The sequence below is a fragment of the Callithrix jacchus genome, chromosome 17, assembly GCF_049354715.1.
Source record: "Callithrix jacchus isolate 240 chromosome 17, calJac240_pri, whole genome shotgun sequence".
Taxonomy (NCBI): Eukaryota; Metazoa; Chordata; class Mammalia; order Primates; family Cebidae; genus Callithrix; species Callithrix jacchus.
The window spans coordinates 75,788,233-75,806,980 of NC_133518.1; the positions used below are offsets into that span (position 1 = coordinate 75,788,233).

General features: G+C 44.6%; 1 protein-coding gene across 2 annotated transcripts in view; it reads left to right on the top strand.

Moving 5' to 3' along the window:
• The window catches only part of CTDSPL (CTD small phosphatase like), a 126,905-nt gene that overhangs the window by 74,883 nt on the left and 33,274 nt on the right, over nucleotides 1-18,748 (top strand). For both annotated transcript variants that reach the window (XM_035278484.3, XM_035278485.3), the window contains exon 2: nucleotides 13,620-13,774. In XM_035278484.3, the coding sequence (XP_035134375.1) occupies nucleotides 13,620-13,774 (155 nt within the window). The remainder of the gene's footprint in view (nucleotides 1-13,619; nucleotides 13,775-18,748) is intronic.

Below are 18,748 nucleotides of genomic sequence, written 5' to 3' on the forward strand. Positions count from 1 at the left end.
TAGTATTAGTGTTGCAAACAAATCGCAGTATTTGCTGTGACATATATTTTAAAAGGAAACAGCATAAATGTCCAGAGTTAGTTTAATTATGGCACAGTACACATCCATGTGGTGGAATACAATGAAATAAATCCGAAGGAGATTGTAACCAGGTGTGGTGGCTCAGGCCTGTAATCCCAGCACTGTGGGAGCCTGAAGCGGGAGAACTGCTTGAAGCCAGGAGTTACAGAACAGTCTGGGCAACATAGGGAAACCTTGTCTCTACAAAAAAATTTTTTAAATATTAGCCAGGAACAGTGGCCTATGCCTGTAGTCCCAGCTATTCAGGAGGCTGAGCTAAGAGGATGGCTTGAGCCCAGGAAGTAGAGACTGCAGTGAGCGATGATTGCACCACATACTCCAGCCTGGGCAATCTCTTTAAAAAAAATCTGCATAGATAATGAAGTGGGGAAAAAAAGAATTCTACAAAGATATCTCGTGATATGTGAAAATGTTTACATATATTTTATTAGGTAGAAATGAACACTTTTGAATACTTACTAGATTTTTTCCATAATAAATATGACATAGATTATACAAATTTAGAAATAATAGAAAAGTATAATCACCTTAGCCCTGTGATCCAGAAGTAGCCACACTCAACATGTTGGTATATTTTACATAATCTCTCCTTCCAAAAAGTTACACTAATTATTTTATGGGAAGCAAGAGTTACCATCTTTGCTGAGAGTAGCAGGGAGCTGTGAGTTGGGTTCCCCAAATAGGGGGTTGGCCATATGTGGATGGTATAGGTTCAAACTACTTGGAGGAGGGAGGCTTGCAGTAGGTGAGGGATTCCTGGGAAAGTGGCGCTCTTTGAACTATCTCCGGAAGGATAACAGGAGCTATTCCTTTTGAATATGTCAGTCATTTTCATTGTTCTGTGTTTCCGTCCATATAGTCATTCACTCAGTAAACATCTATTATTAGAGGCCTATTTTATACCAACATGTTTCTAGGTCCTAGGGACTCAGATATGAACAAGATAGGTAAGGTCCCTGTACCCCTGGAGCCTACCCTCCAGAGCTTGTACAGACGTTCATTACCGACGTACAGACATAGGGTATGTGTGCATGTGCCTGAGATGCTTCATCTGATACTGACCACAGACACTTCTCGGCATGTCTTCATAATGATGGTCTCTTACAGCTGCGCAGCGCTCTCTCCAGTTGCTATATGCTGATTTTTTTTCTTTTTCTTTTTTTTTGAGATGGAGTTTAGCTCGTTACCCAGGCTGGAGTGCAATGGCGCGATCTCGGCTCACCGCAACCTCCGCCTCCTGGGTTCAGGCAATTCTCCTGCCTCAGCCTCCTGAGTAGCTGGGGTTACAGGCACGTGCCACCATGCCCAGCTAATTTTTTGTATTTTTAGTAGAGACGGGGTTTCACCATGTTGACCAAGATAGTCTCGATCTCTCGACCTCGTTATCCACCCGCCTCGGCCTCCCAAAGTGCTGGGATTACAGACGTGAGCCACCGTGCCCGGCTGTATATGCTGATTTTATTAACTAAGTTTGCATGAGTACTTCATAGTCTTTGACATATTTCTCACCTGCTTTTCAGATGAATTGTCCCAGTTTACAGAGTGACCGGTAACGTGTGAGTGAATGGGCCTGTGCCATCAAAATCTCACCATCGTCTATATGTTTTTATTATTTCTGCTCATTGAATAGGTTAAAAAAAATAGGGCCTTATTTAAACTTCTTTTATTTGATTACTGTTAAATTTTAACCTTGACTTCCTCTTAAGTGCATTATCTGTTCACATCCTTTGTTCTGTTACTTGTTTTAGCTCTGAATGTGATAAACAGACTCTGTGCAGTGATGGCTAAGGGCTTAGATTCTAGACTCACACAAATCTGGTTTATGTCCAGCCCTGCTACTTAGAAGCTATGTAACCTTGGTCACAGGGGTTTAGGGAAGTGCTGAGGCAAGAAAGGGCATTTCCAGCAGAGGGTCTCTCCTCAGAAGCTGAATTAGCAAGAGGTTGGTGGCCTGGTACATTTCAGGTGTGGTGGGACCTTGTCTGGCCTCATCTAATAAGGCTGTCATGTATTATTGGTTCGTTCTGGAGGGCATTTGGAGTGAAGGCAGGCAGCACTGGGCCTCAGATTCAGAGTTTCTCTATGGAAATTACACCACAACCTACGAGAGGGCCAGGAAAAGGTAGGAAGCGGCAGTGGGAAGCTGGGCCCCAGAGTCAGGCTGTTCTGGCCTTGAACCCCATACTGTGATGAACAGTGTTCTGTCCAGTTGTGTGCTGATTTTATTCACTTTTCCTACTCTGGAATAGTTCTCGCACACACAAATAAGGCACTCAACAAACGTGGCTTGTTATAAGCCCACAGTGGATGGGGAAAAACACCTACCATCGTGAGAGATAAGAGCAGAATTCCTCCTGGCCAGTGTTAAGCCGTGGGCCTTGCTTCTTCCCTTGGTTTGTGGCTGGTGGGACTACTGCCAGTACTGCAGTGAGAAAACGAGCTTTCAAAGGGGAAATTTATCACATGGAAATAAATAGAATAAGGACTGACTGGATAGCTCAAAAGGTGACTCTTTTAGGGACTGGGTCTCTTTTCTAGAAGAAGAGGATGTTTGGATTCTCAGCAGCCACATCTGCTTTTGAACTCTGTGCGGTCTGTGTCCTGGCTTCTTACCACTCCCAGCACTCCCCCTTTTATTCCAACAGAGGGAAGTTGTGTTTGTTGACCACTCTTTCAGGGTGGGAAAGGAATGTAATGTATGCGTAGACTGCCCAGAATTTCCTGTTAGACACCCATTCCAAACCGCGGCCCTGGGATGCATTCCAGAGATTACAGCCCAATTCTCAAAGAGAAGAAATGGCGCATTCATTTAAATGTCCCTGGCCTTCAGGAAGAATTCTCCCCTCTCCCCTTAAAAGAAAAGGTGTTTAGCTTTTTCCATGATAATATAGTTGTGAGTTAGATCTACTCTGACATTCCCGCATGTGAAGAAACAGCCTTTACTTAGGCAATCGCAGCATTCAGTCTTGTAGCATTAACAGCTTCAGAGCATAGGTTTAATGCTCTGCTACAGATACTCAAACCATGTAAATCCGTGATGGATTACCTTCTTAATTCTCTTGTGACGACAGAGAAGCTAGTTTGAGGGCAGGTTTTGATGCCTTGACTCATTAGCAGTGCATTTGGTGTGTTGTCAGAGCAAACCAGACCTGAGCAGTCGTCCAAACAGCAAAAGCAGATTTTATTGAAAACTGTTGCAGTAGAGGGAGAGAGACCCCAGTGCAAAAGCAGGCTCAATTCTGAATACAGCATGGACAAGTGAGTATTCACAGCCAAGGGGCAGAGTGGGAATTACTAAGAAGATATAAATAAATAAATAAATAAATAAATAAATGAATGAATGAATGAATGAAAGAAAAGAATACATTCGTGGAAAAGAAAATTTTAAAAAGAAATTTAAAAAGAAAAGAGAGAAAATTACGCAGAAGAAACATGAGAGATGGGGGAGATTCTGGCTAAACCGACTGCTGTGGTTTAGAGGTGGTTTGTTTTCACAGAACTCATACTGGAGTGCAGTTGCCGGGGCAGTGGTGTTGGGAGGTGGGGTCTGATGGGAGCTGCCTGGGTCCCAGGGGCAGATCCCTCCTGAGGAGGTTAATGCCATCTGGCCCGAGTGAGTTCTTGCTCTTGTGGGTCTGGATTAGTTACCTTGAGAGTAGGTTGTTACAAAGTGTGTTTGCCCTCCTTTTGTGCACACCCGTTTCACTCTGTGCTTTCCACCGTGAGTTGAAGCAGCGCGAGACCCTTGCCAGCTGCGCTGCTCAGTCTTGGAATTCTCAGCCTCCAGAATCATGAGCCAAATAAACTTCGTTTCTTTATAAATTACCCTGTTTCAAGTGTTCTGTTACAGCCACGCTAAATGGAATGAGGCACGAAACTAACAGGGTTCTTGATGAAGACAGGCCAGGCTAGATCAGACGTCACCTGGGAGATGGTGGAGAGTGAGGAAGCCAATTCGATATCCAGAGCAGTCAGATATGGAGGATGGGGGATTCTTGCTAAACTGACTTAGCAGGGATCTTGCTAACTTTGGATTTTAAAAGGAAGTAGGCAGGTGGACCTAGAAGTTCAGGAGTCTGACTGAAGTTTGGTCAAGCAAAGAATCTTTGTCAGTGTTAAGTCAGTTTTCTTCTGAAAACTGTGTCATGCTAGGTCTTCAGGGGTCTGGCCCCTGTACCAGCACATTTATGTTGTGAGAGGCTGGCTTGGTACCACAGAAATGAAAGGCAATTCGTTGTTTTCTGTAGTTACCAAGATGTAGTTTCTTCACTTGAGGAGATATTTGAATGATCAGGGATGGACTCCTAGCAAGCAGCAAACATTTCCACCTACATTCCAGCTACTCTGATCTTCGTCCTGAACTCCTTTGATTGTGTAGAGGTGTGTGGAGTGCTGGGAGTTTTAGGTCAGATCACAGATAAGGAGAGATGGAAGCTGTGTATGTGGGTGGGTCGGTGTGCTTGGGATTGTGAGTATATCTGAATCAGTGCAGACCTCAGAGGTTTGGGTCCTAAAGCCAGGGCTGAAGAATAGTTCCAAAGCCTCCACATGTCTTGAATCTAAACCAGATTGGAGTGAATACAAGGTCAGTGGTTATATGGCATGGGCAGATAGCACACTAATGAAGAAATGCTGGCTGTTTGGGGTCAACATTTCAACTTCTGGATACTGAAGGAAACCAGTTAGGTCAGGAAGTACAAGAGAAATGCCCCCTCAGCCTATGACATGAACTGGTCCTGGACCCCGTTGTGCCCCCTCAGCCTATGACATGAACTGGTCCTGGACCCCGTTGTGCCTCCATCTGTTGGTGTAAACGTAAACATCTGTTGGGCAGTTCTTTAGGCCAGTCCTCCGGGGCCACTGAAGGACCAAGCCCCGCTGTCAACTTCAGTGGACTTTCCCCTGAACACTTCATGTTTTTAATTACAACATTTTCTTTCTAACCGTATTTAATGTGAGATTTCATGGAAAACACGTGAGTGCTGAGGTTTGTTTTAAGTCCCACACGTGGAGCTGCTTTTTGTTTGTTTAGTTTCTACCATCATTACTATTATTATTCTGCAGAGAAACCTTTACTGGAAAGGAGGTAAAGTTTTAAAGAGCTACTTCATATTCTAAGTTTAGACTTCACATAACCAAAAGCAAAATGGATCTGCCTACATGTTTTTCCATAAAGCCAGGCTGTTTTTGTGAGGACTGTTGTCTGGATACAAGCTAAATTCTCAATGTTCACAGTCCTTCACAATTACAGTTTTTTGTTATGTTTGAAGCTGCTGGTAGATTTCTCTCTCTTACATAAACATACGTGCCCATACAACAGTGCTGTGGGATAGGGATTATCATTCCTGTATTACGGTTACTAATTATCATTTCCTGGACTACTGAGGCAGGTGAGGTGATACCAGCTAACAAGTGGCAGGGCTGGCACTTGAACCCAACTGTAATTCCAAAGCCTGTTTTCTTTCCATGTAACTTATATTTAAACTCAATTTCTAGATAAAAAATTCCGGCCAGGCACCGTAGCTCGTGCCTGTAATCCCAGCACTTTGGGAGGCCGAGGCAGGCAGATCACAAGGTCAGGAGATCAAGACCGTCCTGACTAACACGGTGAAAACCCGTTTCTACTAAAAATACAAAAAATTAGCCAGGTGTGGTGGTGTGCACCTGTAGTCCCAGCTACTCTGGAGGCTGACTCAGGAGAATTACTGGAACCCAGGAGGTGGAGGTTGCAGTGAGCTTAGATCCCCACGTGTGATTTGCAAATATCGTAGATCTTGGATACAGGTTAATAGTCTACATTGGTCATAATTTAAGATTTAAACTCAGTAGTTTTGATTACTGAACGGAGACAGTGACATTCATGGTACACATCTGTTCCGGTCATTCCCCTCTTCCATAGCATGAAGTCCAGACTCACCCCAGGGTTTGCTGCCGTCATTCCTGTCTCATACTCCTTGCCACTCCTTTGATTTCTTGAATGTTTCGTGCTCTCTCTCACACCAGGCCTTTTACGCATTGCTGTTACCCCACTTCCCTGCTCCTCCCACCACAAAAAAATTCATGAAACTTTCAGCCCAGTTTCTTTCAAGAAGGCATTTCTGAGCCGGGCATGGTGGCTCATGCCTGTAATCCCAGCACTTTGGGAGGCCGAGGTGGGTGGATCACAAGGTCAGGAGTTTGCGACCAGCCTGGCCAATATGGTAGAACCCCATCTCTACTAAAAATAAAAAAATTAGCCAGGCGTGGTGGTGTGTGCCAGTAGTCCCAGCTACTTAGGAGGCTACTTAGGAGGCAGGAGAATCACTTGAACCCAGGAGGCAGAGGTTGCAGTGAGCCAAGATCACGCCACTGCACTCCAGCCTGGCAACAGAGCCATACTTTGTTTAAAAAAAAAAAAAAAGCCATTTTTATACCCCTCCTTACTCATAGTCTCCAGTCTGGGCTATATGCTCTTCTTTGGTCCCCAAGAGTGCCCTGCACTGTCCCATCCTAACAAGACTCATTGTGTACCAGAAGTACGTATTCAAATGTCTCTCCTGCTACATACGGGGTTCATGAGGTCAGAACCTGCCTATGTTGTTGGCCAGTGTTTCTGTACCACCTAGCATTGAAGCTTACATTTTCAGAGATAATCCTTTTTATTTCAAATCACGTAAACCCATATACTGGCTTAGGAGCAAAAGGGAATTTGTTTTCCTACGTAACTGAAAATCCCAGAAGGGCCTGGTTTTAATAAAACCCAGTCCTCAGACAATGTCATCAGAAGTCTGTCCCTCTTTGTAACTCAGCTCCTTTTTTCTCGGTTTTGGCTTCATGCTCAGGTAGGTATTTCTTACCAGGTGCAAAGATGGCTACCAATAGCTCCAGGCTTACGCCCTGCCATGTTAAGAAACCCAGAAACAGGAGAGCATCTCTTCCAACACAGCTTGCATGAATCCTTGTAGAGTCTTTGGCCCAGGGTGGGTCGTGCCCATCCCTAAATCAGTCGTGTGGCTCTGATTGGCCAGGCCTTGATAAAGGACAGAACATTGGTAGGGTAAGAGTGGTTCCCAGAGGAAGATAGAGGAACTTTTACTAGAAAGAAGGGTAATGGATTCTGGCAGGCAGAAAATGTCGGATGTCCACTACATTCCCCATCTGTAACTGGTGCTTTGAAGATACTGGTTCTTGCTGCTGGGCCAGCACTCTGCCTAGAGAGACCAAGGAGGCATTTGGGGGGCTCCCTATGGAGGCTTCCTATCTTGTTACAAAGGAAGGTAGCTGTCTGTATGCGCACTTTAAGCTGCCCCATTCATAGACCCTCTCAAGCCCGGTGCTGGCAGATGGGAGGCCCCCAGCCCCTGGGAGGGTCTTAATTTGCGGGGCTGCAATGACACCAGGGCCAGGGGCCTTGGCAGAAGCATTCGCTCCAAGGGCATTTCCAGAAAACAGAGCCACGTGTCACCCTGTCCCTCCTGTGGATACACAGGAACCAGGAGTAAGGCCTGTGTCGCACATCTCCAGCTCTTCACAACCCTCTCCATGGTTTCTGCTCCACCCAAGATTGCTCAGAGAAATGGAGAAAGTAAGTCTTAGGATCACCTCATCTATCTCTATCAAGGATTTCCCTTTAGTCACTCTTGGGGTATCTGTGCTGATGGCATCTTTGTGTGCTGGGACTGGCTGGCTATCTGTTGGCATGCTTGCTTGCTTGCTTTGCTTTGCTTTGCTTTCTTTCTCTTTCTTTTCTTTCTTTCTTTCTCTTTTCTTTCTTTCTTTCTCTTTCTTTTCTTTCTTTTTCTTTCTTTTCTTTCTCTTTCTTTCCTTCTTTCTGTCTTTCTTTCTCTCTCTCACTCTCTCTCTCTCTCTTTCTTTTCTTCTCTTTCTTCCTTGACAGAGCCTCACTCTGTTGCCCAGGCTGGAGTGCAGTTCTGTGATCTCAGCTCACTGCAACTTCCAACTCCTAGATTCAAGTGATTCTTGCACCTCAGCCTCCTGAGTGTCTGAGATTAAGGACGCCCTCCACCCACACCCCACTATTTTTGTATTTTTAGTAGAGACAGGATTTCGCCACGTTGCCCAGGCTGGTCTCAAACTCCTGACCTCAGGTGATCTGCCCACCTCGCCCTCCCAAAGCGCTGGGATTACAGGAACGAGCTACAACCACACAGCATGTTTTCATTGGCAGGGATTAGGAGGAAAAGAAGGGTGGTCCTTCTAAGCAGGCCAGCCCCGGGTTGAGCCTTGGGAAAATGGCAGCATGTAGTTGCCTATTGGCGGACCCAGCAGAGGAGACTGCTGGGTCAGCTAGCCACCTCTGTGGTCCTCCTTGCATGGTCCTCCTCAATGCTCCTTTCTGATGTACAGCTTGAGGCAAGAAGTCCCTGGAACCAGATGCAGACCCAGCAGGCAGAATGCTCAGCAGAAGAGAGCTAAGCTTCATCCCCAGAGGGAATTAAGTCAGGGGATTGGGAGGGAGAGTGTATGCTTCCTGCCCTCTACTTGAAAGCATTGTTCTTTTCCTAAGGGAAAACAGCCCCCAGCAGAGCTCACTGGGACACTCAACCCCTCCCTTTTCCTTCCCCAAGTCTATATCTAATCTTTAGAGCAATTGATTAGAATCACTTCCTGAGATTTTTCTAGTTTTGCTTTCGGAGTTACAGTTTATGTAACCAAGATCTGTTATAGTGAGTTGTGTCTCCTAGTTGTCAGATATCAGAGCAAAAAATGTATGCCTGCAGAATCCAGCCCTTGATCCAGCGTTCCTAGAGAACCCCCACTCACTTATGAAGCAAAAGCTTTTTCGAGACTTTTATAATAATAAACGCTAAAATGTATAGGCCAGGTGTGGTGGCTCACAGCTGTAATCCCAGCACTTTGGGAGGCAAATCACTTGAGCCTCAGGAGTTCAAGACCTACCTGGGCAACATGGCAAAACCCCATCTCTACTAAGAATAGAAAGATTGGGTGGGCGTGGTGGCACGTAACTGTAGTCCCAGCTACTTGGGAGACTGAGGTGGGTGCATGTCAGAAGCCCCGGGGTGGAGGTTGCAGTGAGCCAGGACTGCACCACTGTACTCCAGCCTGGGCAACAGAGTGAGACCCTGTCTTTGAAAAAAACAAAAAGAAAAAAATATAGAGAGTGCTTGCTCTATTCTAAGCACTGTCCTGAGTACTTTATAACTCATTTAATTTTCACAACAAGCCTGTAAGGTGGGTATTATCCCCATTTCACAGGTAAACTGAGGCACAAAGAAGTCACACAGCTTGTCCAGGTCCTGTATTATTCCTGGTTGAGCCAGATTTTGCACCCAGGCAAGTTGGCGTCAGGCAAGTTGGATTCATAATTCATAATCACCCACATTCATAATCACCATACATTCTTCTAAGTCAATGGGCTTTACCTATCATGTCAAGAATTACGGGATGCAAAATCAGCATCAGGGAAACAAGTCAAGGAGCCACCGCAGCTGTCCAGGGACAAAAGGAGGAGGACCTGAGCCAGGATAGAGCAGGGGCAGGGAGTTGCTGAGGACAGATTTAAGAACCAATTAGGATGTCAGAACCAACAGCTAGTAAGAGAAGGAGGGGATAGATGTTTAGCTTAGGAGATTGGTACCCTCAGTGAAGAGGGGAGTGGTGAACCCCATTTAGACATGCTGAGTCAGAGGCATCCGGAGGCGATGTCTGGCAGACAGGTGGGTGAACCGGCCTGGCCTGAAGACACAGCTCAGTCATACACACATTCATTTGGGAGTTCAGTGGCCAAAGAACAAACGCACGCCACGGGGTGGTTGCTGAAGACTTCCTGGGTGCCGCTGGCTTCAGCCAGGCTCTGAAGAGCAGGACGCTCTGAGAAGTGGGGAAATGCGGGGAAGAGGAGTGGGCGAAGGCATGTCAGTGCAGTGAGGAGTCTACCATGGAGGAAGTGGGGAGTAAGGTGGGCAGGTGCTGGGTTTGGATAGAGGAGGTTATCAGGGAAAACACAGAAAGCTTTGGAAGGACTTGATGACTTCTTCCTCCTAAGTCTGATTTTTAAAAATGAAAATCATTATGGAATATTTTAGACTGATATTCATAGTTGCTACTCCCTCCTTTGCTCTTCCAAAGTAATTTCTTAAAGCCAATATTATGGGGAGATGTCTGCATTAAACTATCTTTAATATCCTAAAAGACCTTGTTCTTGGACACCTGGGCCACTAGGAGACCTCTCATGTGTCTTATCAGTGGAAACCTCTAAAGGGGCAAGCAAGGAAAGGTGGTGAGAGGGAAACTCTTAGCCAAAGCAGAGAAGCAGCAAGACCCCTTTGGTGTGTAAGCGGTGGGGAGGGTGAGCGGTGGGACGTGGAGGCCAGATGACAAAGCCAGTGGGAACATTCTCCTGGGGAAAGGACACTTCTTTGGTACCGTCTTTTCACATGGGCCTCCTCTGGTTTCCAGGTGGATATGTGCAGTCTGGTTGATATCATACCAGGAGTGGCTGTGGGCCGTGGCGGTAGCCACGTGGCTTCTGCAAGGCTGAGAACACTGCTGCGGCCTGGTTTGCCTCACAGGCTTGGAGTGTAGAAGCATAGGAATTGGCTTGAAGGTTGAGGGGTAGAAGGAGGGTATGGTTTAGAAATAGCACAAAGTTGCCGAAAGACAGTTCAAAAGACTGTTTACTTCCCCCCGCCTGCCCCCCCACCCCGTTATTAGAGCAATGCGTAATTACCAGAAAACATTTGGAAATGTGGAAGAAATGTAAACACTCATAGTCTGACAATTACTGTTAGCCTTTCGACATATTTCTTGCAAACCTTTTCTCAATTATCATGTTTTAGTTTGCTTTGCTTCATGATGATCAAACCAGATATATAATATATGTTTAACTTTTTGATCTAATGTTATAATGTCAACATTTGTCCATTAAACGGTGAATTTTTATTTATGTGTCAAGCAAAATTCTCTTACCAGTTTATGAGCAAACCAAGGACCTTCTGGATGATAGCTGAGGGAGAAGTAGCAGCCGGGGCTGGAAGGCGGGAGGGTTATTTGTCCAGAGCGCTCATGTCAGGAGCCCTGTTCAGGAGCAAGTGAATGCTGAGGGTGGGTGAGGCCAGTGCTGGTCCTAAGGAAATCCTTCCATTTACCCTTCCCACCTCTCCTGATTTTGAGAGTTCTAGACCAATCCAAGAGTGGTTAGCACATTAGCCACTGAGCCTCCAGGAGGTTCCTGCAGGCCCTAGAACTAACCTTCTTTGAAAGAAAGAATCCTGGAACCTCCCACAGCTATGAAAATGAGACCACTCTGGCTGCTTCACTCTTCAAAGAAGGGAACACCTGGGTAAGCTGCCCTTTCCCTCTTGGCCTCCCAGGCGCTCAGCTGACTGACTGACTCCATTAGCTGTGTGTAGCTTCTGTAGAGTAAGCAAGCATGTGGTGGAAATTATGAGTAGTGTGCTGGCTCCAGGTTTATGATTTTTTTTTTAGTATGTAAGTTCATTTGTTAATTAGCTGGTTAGTTATGGGGAAGATCCATGTGCTCCAAGGATGAAAATAGGACCTGGGAAGGTGCTTTCTGCAGACTGCTCAGTGTCTCTGAGACAGGAACAAACAGCTTGTTTACTTACAGAGGAATGTGCTATCCGCCAGGGATTTTTTTCTTCGCCTGACTAAATTATCTGAGTGTGGCATAAAAATGAAAATACCCAGAGTAACAATGAAATGGCTTAACGAATCATTTATATTAAATACAAGTTTATTGCCATGCTTTTCTCTCCCTAGTTGGCATGTTCCCCCCTTCTTAATCTAACCGAAATTGTTTCAAGATTGTATTCATCATGGCACATGGGGAAATCACACACTTCTGAAACAGGCCCACTTGGGTTTGAATCCAGCAAAGGAACTGACACAGTCCTGCAGTATTTTCTCAATACTTGTATTTTCTTAGCAGGAAGATGGAAACAGTAACACCTATCTCCGTAGGAGCATGTGAGATGAGGTTTGTGAGTACTGGGACTTAGAGGGCTGGCCCTTGGTAAACAGTGGTTATTATCTCTTCTCACACTGCCACTTAGGAGACCCGCATGCCTTGCGGTCCCAATGGCCTGGACTGGCCTGGCCTGCCTTTGAAATGAGATGCCTAAAATGAGATGGCTGGTGCTCTGTGGCATGTACCTACGGAAGCTTGAGGCAGATAAAAACAGCCAGGTTTCCCAGAGATTTATGGTTCTGAAGCTCATCTTTAGTAAGTACGGATCTTAAATTCATACTTACTGGGCCATTTGCCCAAACGCAGACTAGAAACCATTCATATCTGTGGAGTTGCTGGAAGAACAGTTTCTCAGTCCTTTTTCAGAATTTCCATCTGAATGCACTTAGTTTTGCTGCTGGCAGAAGAGTACCCCGAAAACATTCAGCAAAGGTTTTGTGATCTCTTGGGAGGAAAGGTGTTACGCAAATCACTCGTAAGTGCACAAGAAGAGGAATTGTGCCAGAATTGCTTTTTGGAAGAAGAGATAACTCCAACAGTTATCCTGTGTACTGAAGTCATTTCCTGCACTGGCGATTTTCCCATTAACCCTAAGCATGGTCCCTTGCCTGTGGCCTCTTCTCTGGGCACCCCTGACCCACCCAGGCATGGTATGTGGTGGGACAGTCCCAGCTGCATTCCCAGGCAAATACTCCTGCCCCTCCAAGTTGTCAGTCCTCTCCTGGGGGCTGTTTTTCATCTATACTAATTTTCACCTTTTATTCCTGACTTGTGGCAGCTTGTCCTGAGCTTTGGATAAACAGAAAGGATGTGTCACTCCCTCCAGTGCCTTAGTTCAGGACAGGCCAGGGCACAGTATTGCCCTGGATCTCATGAAGACGGGCTTTGCCCTGGCTGGCCTGTTTAGGCAGGAACACGTGTTCTCTGTCCCACATCTCCTGCTGTTTATGTTTTTTAAGTGTAATTGAAGCCTTCAGCCCTAAGCACTGTGGATCCAGGCCCCCACCAACTTCTTGACAAACTCTTGGTGAATTTAAGCAGGCGGGCGGTTCTTTTGTGCCTTTGCATGTCTTATTTTTTAACCCACAAAGTTAGTCATTTCCATAGTGAGCAGGGGCTGTCCAAGAACCTAGGTTCAAAGTGATTCTTTCTTGATATCTGTAATGGAGAGATGTTTCCCAGGGACTGTCAAGTCTGATTTGTGCCTGAAAAGATGTTTGTTTTGAAGTAGTGCTTGGTGCAGGGTGGGAATACCTCACCTGCTGGGTTGAGGAATGCAGATGGGGACTGACCCTGTAGGTGGGTCAGTTAATAAGCAAGCAGCCCCTGCTGGGCTGAGGTCAAAGGGATCCTGTCCAGCCAGAGGGATTGACTCCATTGACCAGCTGGCTCTTGGGAGTAAAGACTCATTGACCAGCTGGCTCCTGGGAGTAACCGTTCTCTAGAGTAACTTCCTCATCTCCTGAGCAGACCGTCGGGGTTGGAATCAGGGGCCTGGGGGGCAACTGCACACTCAAATTTTCTCATTAAATTACACCTATCAGTACATACTGCAGTTGGACACAGCGTGCTCTGTTTCCGTTTCCAGCTTCCCAGTGCAACGTCAGCTTAAAGAAGCAGAGGAGCCGCAGCATCCTTAGCTCCTTCTTCTGCTGCTTCCGTGATTACAATGTGGAGGCCCCTCTACCCAGCAGCCCCAGTGTGCTTCCGCCACTGGTGGAGGAGAATGGTGGGCTTCAGAAGGTCAGTACTGGTGTGGAACCGTGCACCCCATAAAACTGCAGTAGCGGCCTATCTGATGAATATCCTTAAGAATATGTGATAGTATATGTACAGCCATTTACTTAAGCAGTTGAAATTACCAAGAAAAGTAACCTTTTTTGATAAAGGATCTCTCATTTAGCAACCAAGGATTATGTTTCATGGCAGTTAAATGAGTCACTTCACATTTTTATAACATTCTCTCCTCGGAAATTGAATGCATGAAATAGTTAAACAACTAGTAGCGGGCTCACGAATAGATAAAAAGGGAAACAGACATAGAGAAGAGCTGATAATAATTGAGTTTAACTACCTTGTTTAACAACAAACGTGTTATATGTTCTTTTGTATGTATCAAATAAAATATGTCAGATTGTCACAATAGGTCAAAAACCAAAATCTACCCACATGCTAACAGACACATCTGAAACGAAGTTACTCAGAACAGTTAAAAGTATAAGGATGAGGCCAGGGGCATGGTGGCTCATGCCTGTAATCCCAGCACTTTGGGAAATCGAGGCGGGCAGATCATTTGAGGTCAGGCGTTTGAGCCCAGCCTGGCCAGCATGGCGAAACCCCTTCTCTAGTAAAAACACAAAAATTATCTGGGCGTGGTGGTGCGCACCTGTAATCCCAGCTACTCAGGAGGCTGAGGCTGGAGAATCACTTGAACCCAGGAGGCGGAGGTTACAGTGAGCCAGGATCACACCACTGCACTCCAGCCTGGGTGACAAGAGTAAAATAAAAAGTCCAAGGAAGAAGGATGAATGAAGGGACTTCATACAAGTATAAATTAAAAGAAAACAAGGGTTACCATATTAATCTCAGTCAAAATGGAATTTCAGGTAAAAATCACTTAAAGATTACTCTTCATCATGAAGCTAGTTGCCATTTGAGGACACAAAAGTCATAAAACTTTATGTTCCAAATAACACGAGCAAAGGGCATGAACAGGTAATTCACAAAATAAGAAATACAGATAGTCAAATGTGAAAAAAGAAAACTGTTGCACACATAAACATATGAAAAATATTTAACATGTTTAGTAATCAAAGAAATGCAGACTAAATAATGAGATACTGCTTTCCAGCTTTCAACTTACCAAAGATATTTTTAAATCTAACATTTGGTTTTAGCATGGAGTGGCAGGAGGGAGAATAGAGAATGTAAGTAAGTGGCTGGTTATCAGTGTTAATTGGTGACACCTTTCTGGAGGAAAAGTTGGTAATGTGATCTTAAAACCCTAACAATATCCCTGTTTGTTGACGCAGGCAGTTCACGTTATAGACATAATTATGAATGTGCAAAGATTTAACCTTAAGGTACCATCCAGCATAAATTATAAAACCAAAAAATTGTAAGCAACTTGATGTTCAACAATAGGCAATTGGTTTAAAAAAAAAAAAAACTATGATATGTGGTAAATATTGCTGATATAAAGAAATGGATAGGCCAGGCGCGGTGGCTCAAGCCTGTAATCCCAGCACTTTGGGAGGCCGAGGCGCGTGGATCACCAGGTCAAGAGATCGAGACCATCCTGGCCAACATGGTAAAACCCCGTCTCTACTAAAAATACAAAAATTAGCTGGGTGTGGTGGCGCGTGCCTGTAATCCCAACTACTTGGGAGGCTGAGGCAGGAGAATTGCCTGAACCCAGGAGGCGGAGGTTGCAGTGAGCCGAGTCGTGCCACTGCACTCCAGCCTGGCGCCTGGCAACAGAGCAAGACTCTGTCTAAAAAAAAAAAAAAAAAGAAAGAAATGGATATAGTGTCTCTCTTGCTCTTTCACACGTATACACACAACAAGCATTTATAAAACTAGAAGGATGTATGCCAAAATATGAAGAGGTTATCTCATATTGCTCATACTGGTGGAATTATGGCTAGGATTTTCTCCTTCCCTCTATGCTTTCTCCCCTCAGCTTTCATAAAATCAGTTTAAATTACTTTTATGATTTAAAAAATCATGTTAAAACTACATATGGATGTAAAGAAGGGAATTCTGGGAAGATGATGCCTGAGCACATAGCTCTATTAAAATTCCCTCCCAAGATAAACCCAGGTGGGCCTGCTGGGAGAGCCTGGAAAGTGCATTAAGGCCCACAGCTTTCCTGACACCTTTAGGGTAGAGAGCAGGCACAGAATTCATTCCCTCTGGTACTCAGTGAGAAGCAGGGAACCACCAGCAGAGGAAAATGCTGGTGTCTCCCTGAGTCCTTGGACAAACACTCAAATGTATAGTCCTGTGAGGTCAACTAGCCAGCAGGAGCTGGCAGATCGCCGTGAAAAGGGCCTGACTGCCCACATAATGTGTGTGGTCCTTGGAGGGGCTGCCCTGGTGAGCTGGATTGCTTCCAGTGCTTGTGTCTTGGAGGAGCCAGTAGCATAGGGGCTTTCTTCATCTCTGAGGTTTATTAACTTGGGCTCTGCTGGGCTGTGAAAAAAGCCCTCCTTGCTGGGCCTTGCAGTCCTCCCTCATTTGTCATATTCCAGAGAGCCTCATAGACTGACCTGCACAGACACTAAGGGAACATACAACCTGTCACAAGCAAAGAGAAATGCAGCCTCCACTGAGAAGGTCCAAGTCGAAAAAGCTGGAGTGAGACTCCCACTGAGGTAAAAATAATGGACAAGATGGAAAAGAACTTCAATGGACGACTCAGGAAATGAATTATGAGTGTAAAAGTAACATTTGGAACTTAAAAACTCATGATTTCTAAATATAAAAATTCAGTAAACAAACAGAAAAAGAGAATGGTCGTTGCTGGGAACTGAATTCATGTTCTGGAAAAGCAAGTGGAAGAAGAAATATCTTACAATTCAGACCAGAAACACAGAGAGGGTAGTTGTGAGAGGGGACAGCAGGCACCTAGGAGATGGACATGCACGCATTAAGGGTTCCAGAGAGAAAAAGTAGAAGAAAATTTTCTCGAGCTGAAAACAAATCTTGACTCTGCAGGAGCTCACCAGGTCCACAGCAGGATTAGCAGAGGAGCACGTGCCTAGATGTATCTGTTGCAATTCTGAAATTTAAGGACAAAGAGAAATTCTTGCAAGCTACTAGAATAAGTTATTTTCGAGGAAAACAATTATATTAGTATCAGGCTTCTCATCAGCAACACTAAAAGCCAGAAGACTATGAAAAAATGTTTATAGGCTACTGGGAGAAAAAAAATATAAACCAAAAATTCTGTATGTGACCAAGATATCGTTTATCTATTGAGACAGAAGTTTTTAAAACATGTAATGATTCAGAGAGGGAACAAAAATTAATCTGGTTGAGATTGATACTCAGTTATGGTATAGTAATTAAAAATGTTAGAAATAGGCTGGGTGCAATGGCTCATTCTTAAAATCCCAGGACTTTGAGAGGCTAAGGCAGGAGGTTTGCTTCAGCCCAGAAGTTTGAGACTAGCCTGGGCAACATAAGGAAACCCCATCTCTGCAAAAAAAAAAAAAGAAAAAAAAAATTAGCTAGGTGTGGAGGTGTACACTTGTAGTCTCTGCTACTCTGGAGACTGAGGTGGGAGGATTGCTTGAGCCCAGGAGGTCGAGGCTGCAGTGAGCCATGATCGTACCATTGCCGTCCAGCCTGGGTAACAGAGCAAGACTGTGTCTCAAAAAACAATGTAGAAATAAGTGTAATTATTAGGAATAGAACTGTAACAAATGGCACAATTGGAAAAATAGATCTTTAAAATTCACAGAGGAAGGAAGGAGAAATAAACAAATTGAACAACTCATGAAAATTAAGGAAAGGGAAAAAGAACAAATAACAGATAATAAATAGCAAACGTAACATAAAGAATAGGCATAAAACCAAGTTTGATGAACCAGATTCTTCTAACAAAGACCAAGACTACATCAGCTTGGTTTGACAAATTCGGCTGTGTGGTATTTCCAAGAATATACCTGCCATCAAGTAGGAATGATTTTGTCAGTAAATAAAAACTGCTGGGCACAGTGGCTCACGCCTGTAATCCCTGCATTTTGATAGGCCAAGGAAGGAGGATTACTTGAGGCCTGGAGATTGAGGCTGCAGTGAGCCTTAACTGCCCTCCAGCCCACTGTGGGTACCAGAGCAAGATCCTGTCAAGAAAGGCAGAAGGGGTGGAGGAAGAAAGCTGACAAACAATAGCTCAGACAACTGGATTACTTTTCTCACATAAAAAGCCTGAGTCAGGTAGTTGCTGGGGTTGATTTAGATTTCTGATGATGCCATCAAGAACCTGTTCTGTCTGTCTGCTCCCCTATCCTTGGTATGTTTGCCTTCATCCTGTTTGCTATTTATGATCTCAAAATCACAAGCTTCAGATATCATGACTACATTTAAAGGAAGAAGATGGGGAGGGGTGGCACTGGCCATGCCTGTCCCTTTTATGGAAAGTAAACGCTTTCACAGAAAAACACAGGAGACTTCTGCTTATGTCTTCTTGGCCTGACATAGTCCCTGGCAGATTTCTTTTACTTACTGCCAAAATCATTTCTATCTGATGACAGGTATATTCTTGGAATTACAGTGGAATTAGTCAAACCAATTGGATAAAGCAGTTTGTCACATGGCTACCCAATAGCAACAGGGGAGGAATTGAGCCCAGCATATTCCTGCTCTCAACAAAATCAGGAGAAGGGAGGAATGACTAATGAGTAGATATACTAGTCAGTATGGGTTTGTTTAGGCTTCAGTGACAACCTCAGAACCACAGAGGCTTAAACCGTCAAGTCTATTTTTCACTCATGCCACTTCTTTATAATGGGTTGGCTGAGGCTGAGCCTTCTGTTCTGTGGCACCATCCAACAGAAATGTCATGTGAGTCACATATATAATTTAATTATTTTCCAGTAGCCACATTAATACAAATACTTTTAAAACAATTGAAATTAATTTTAATAACATTTTATTTAACTATATCCAAAATATTTCAATATGCAATCAATAGAAAAAAACATTTTAGTC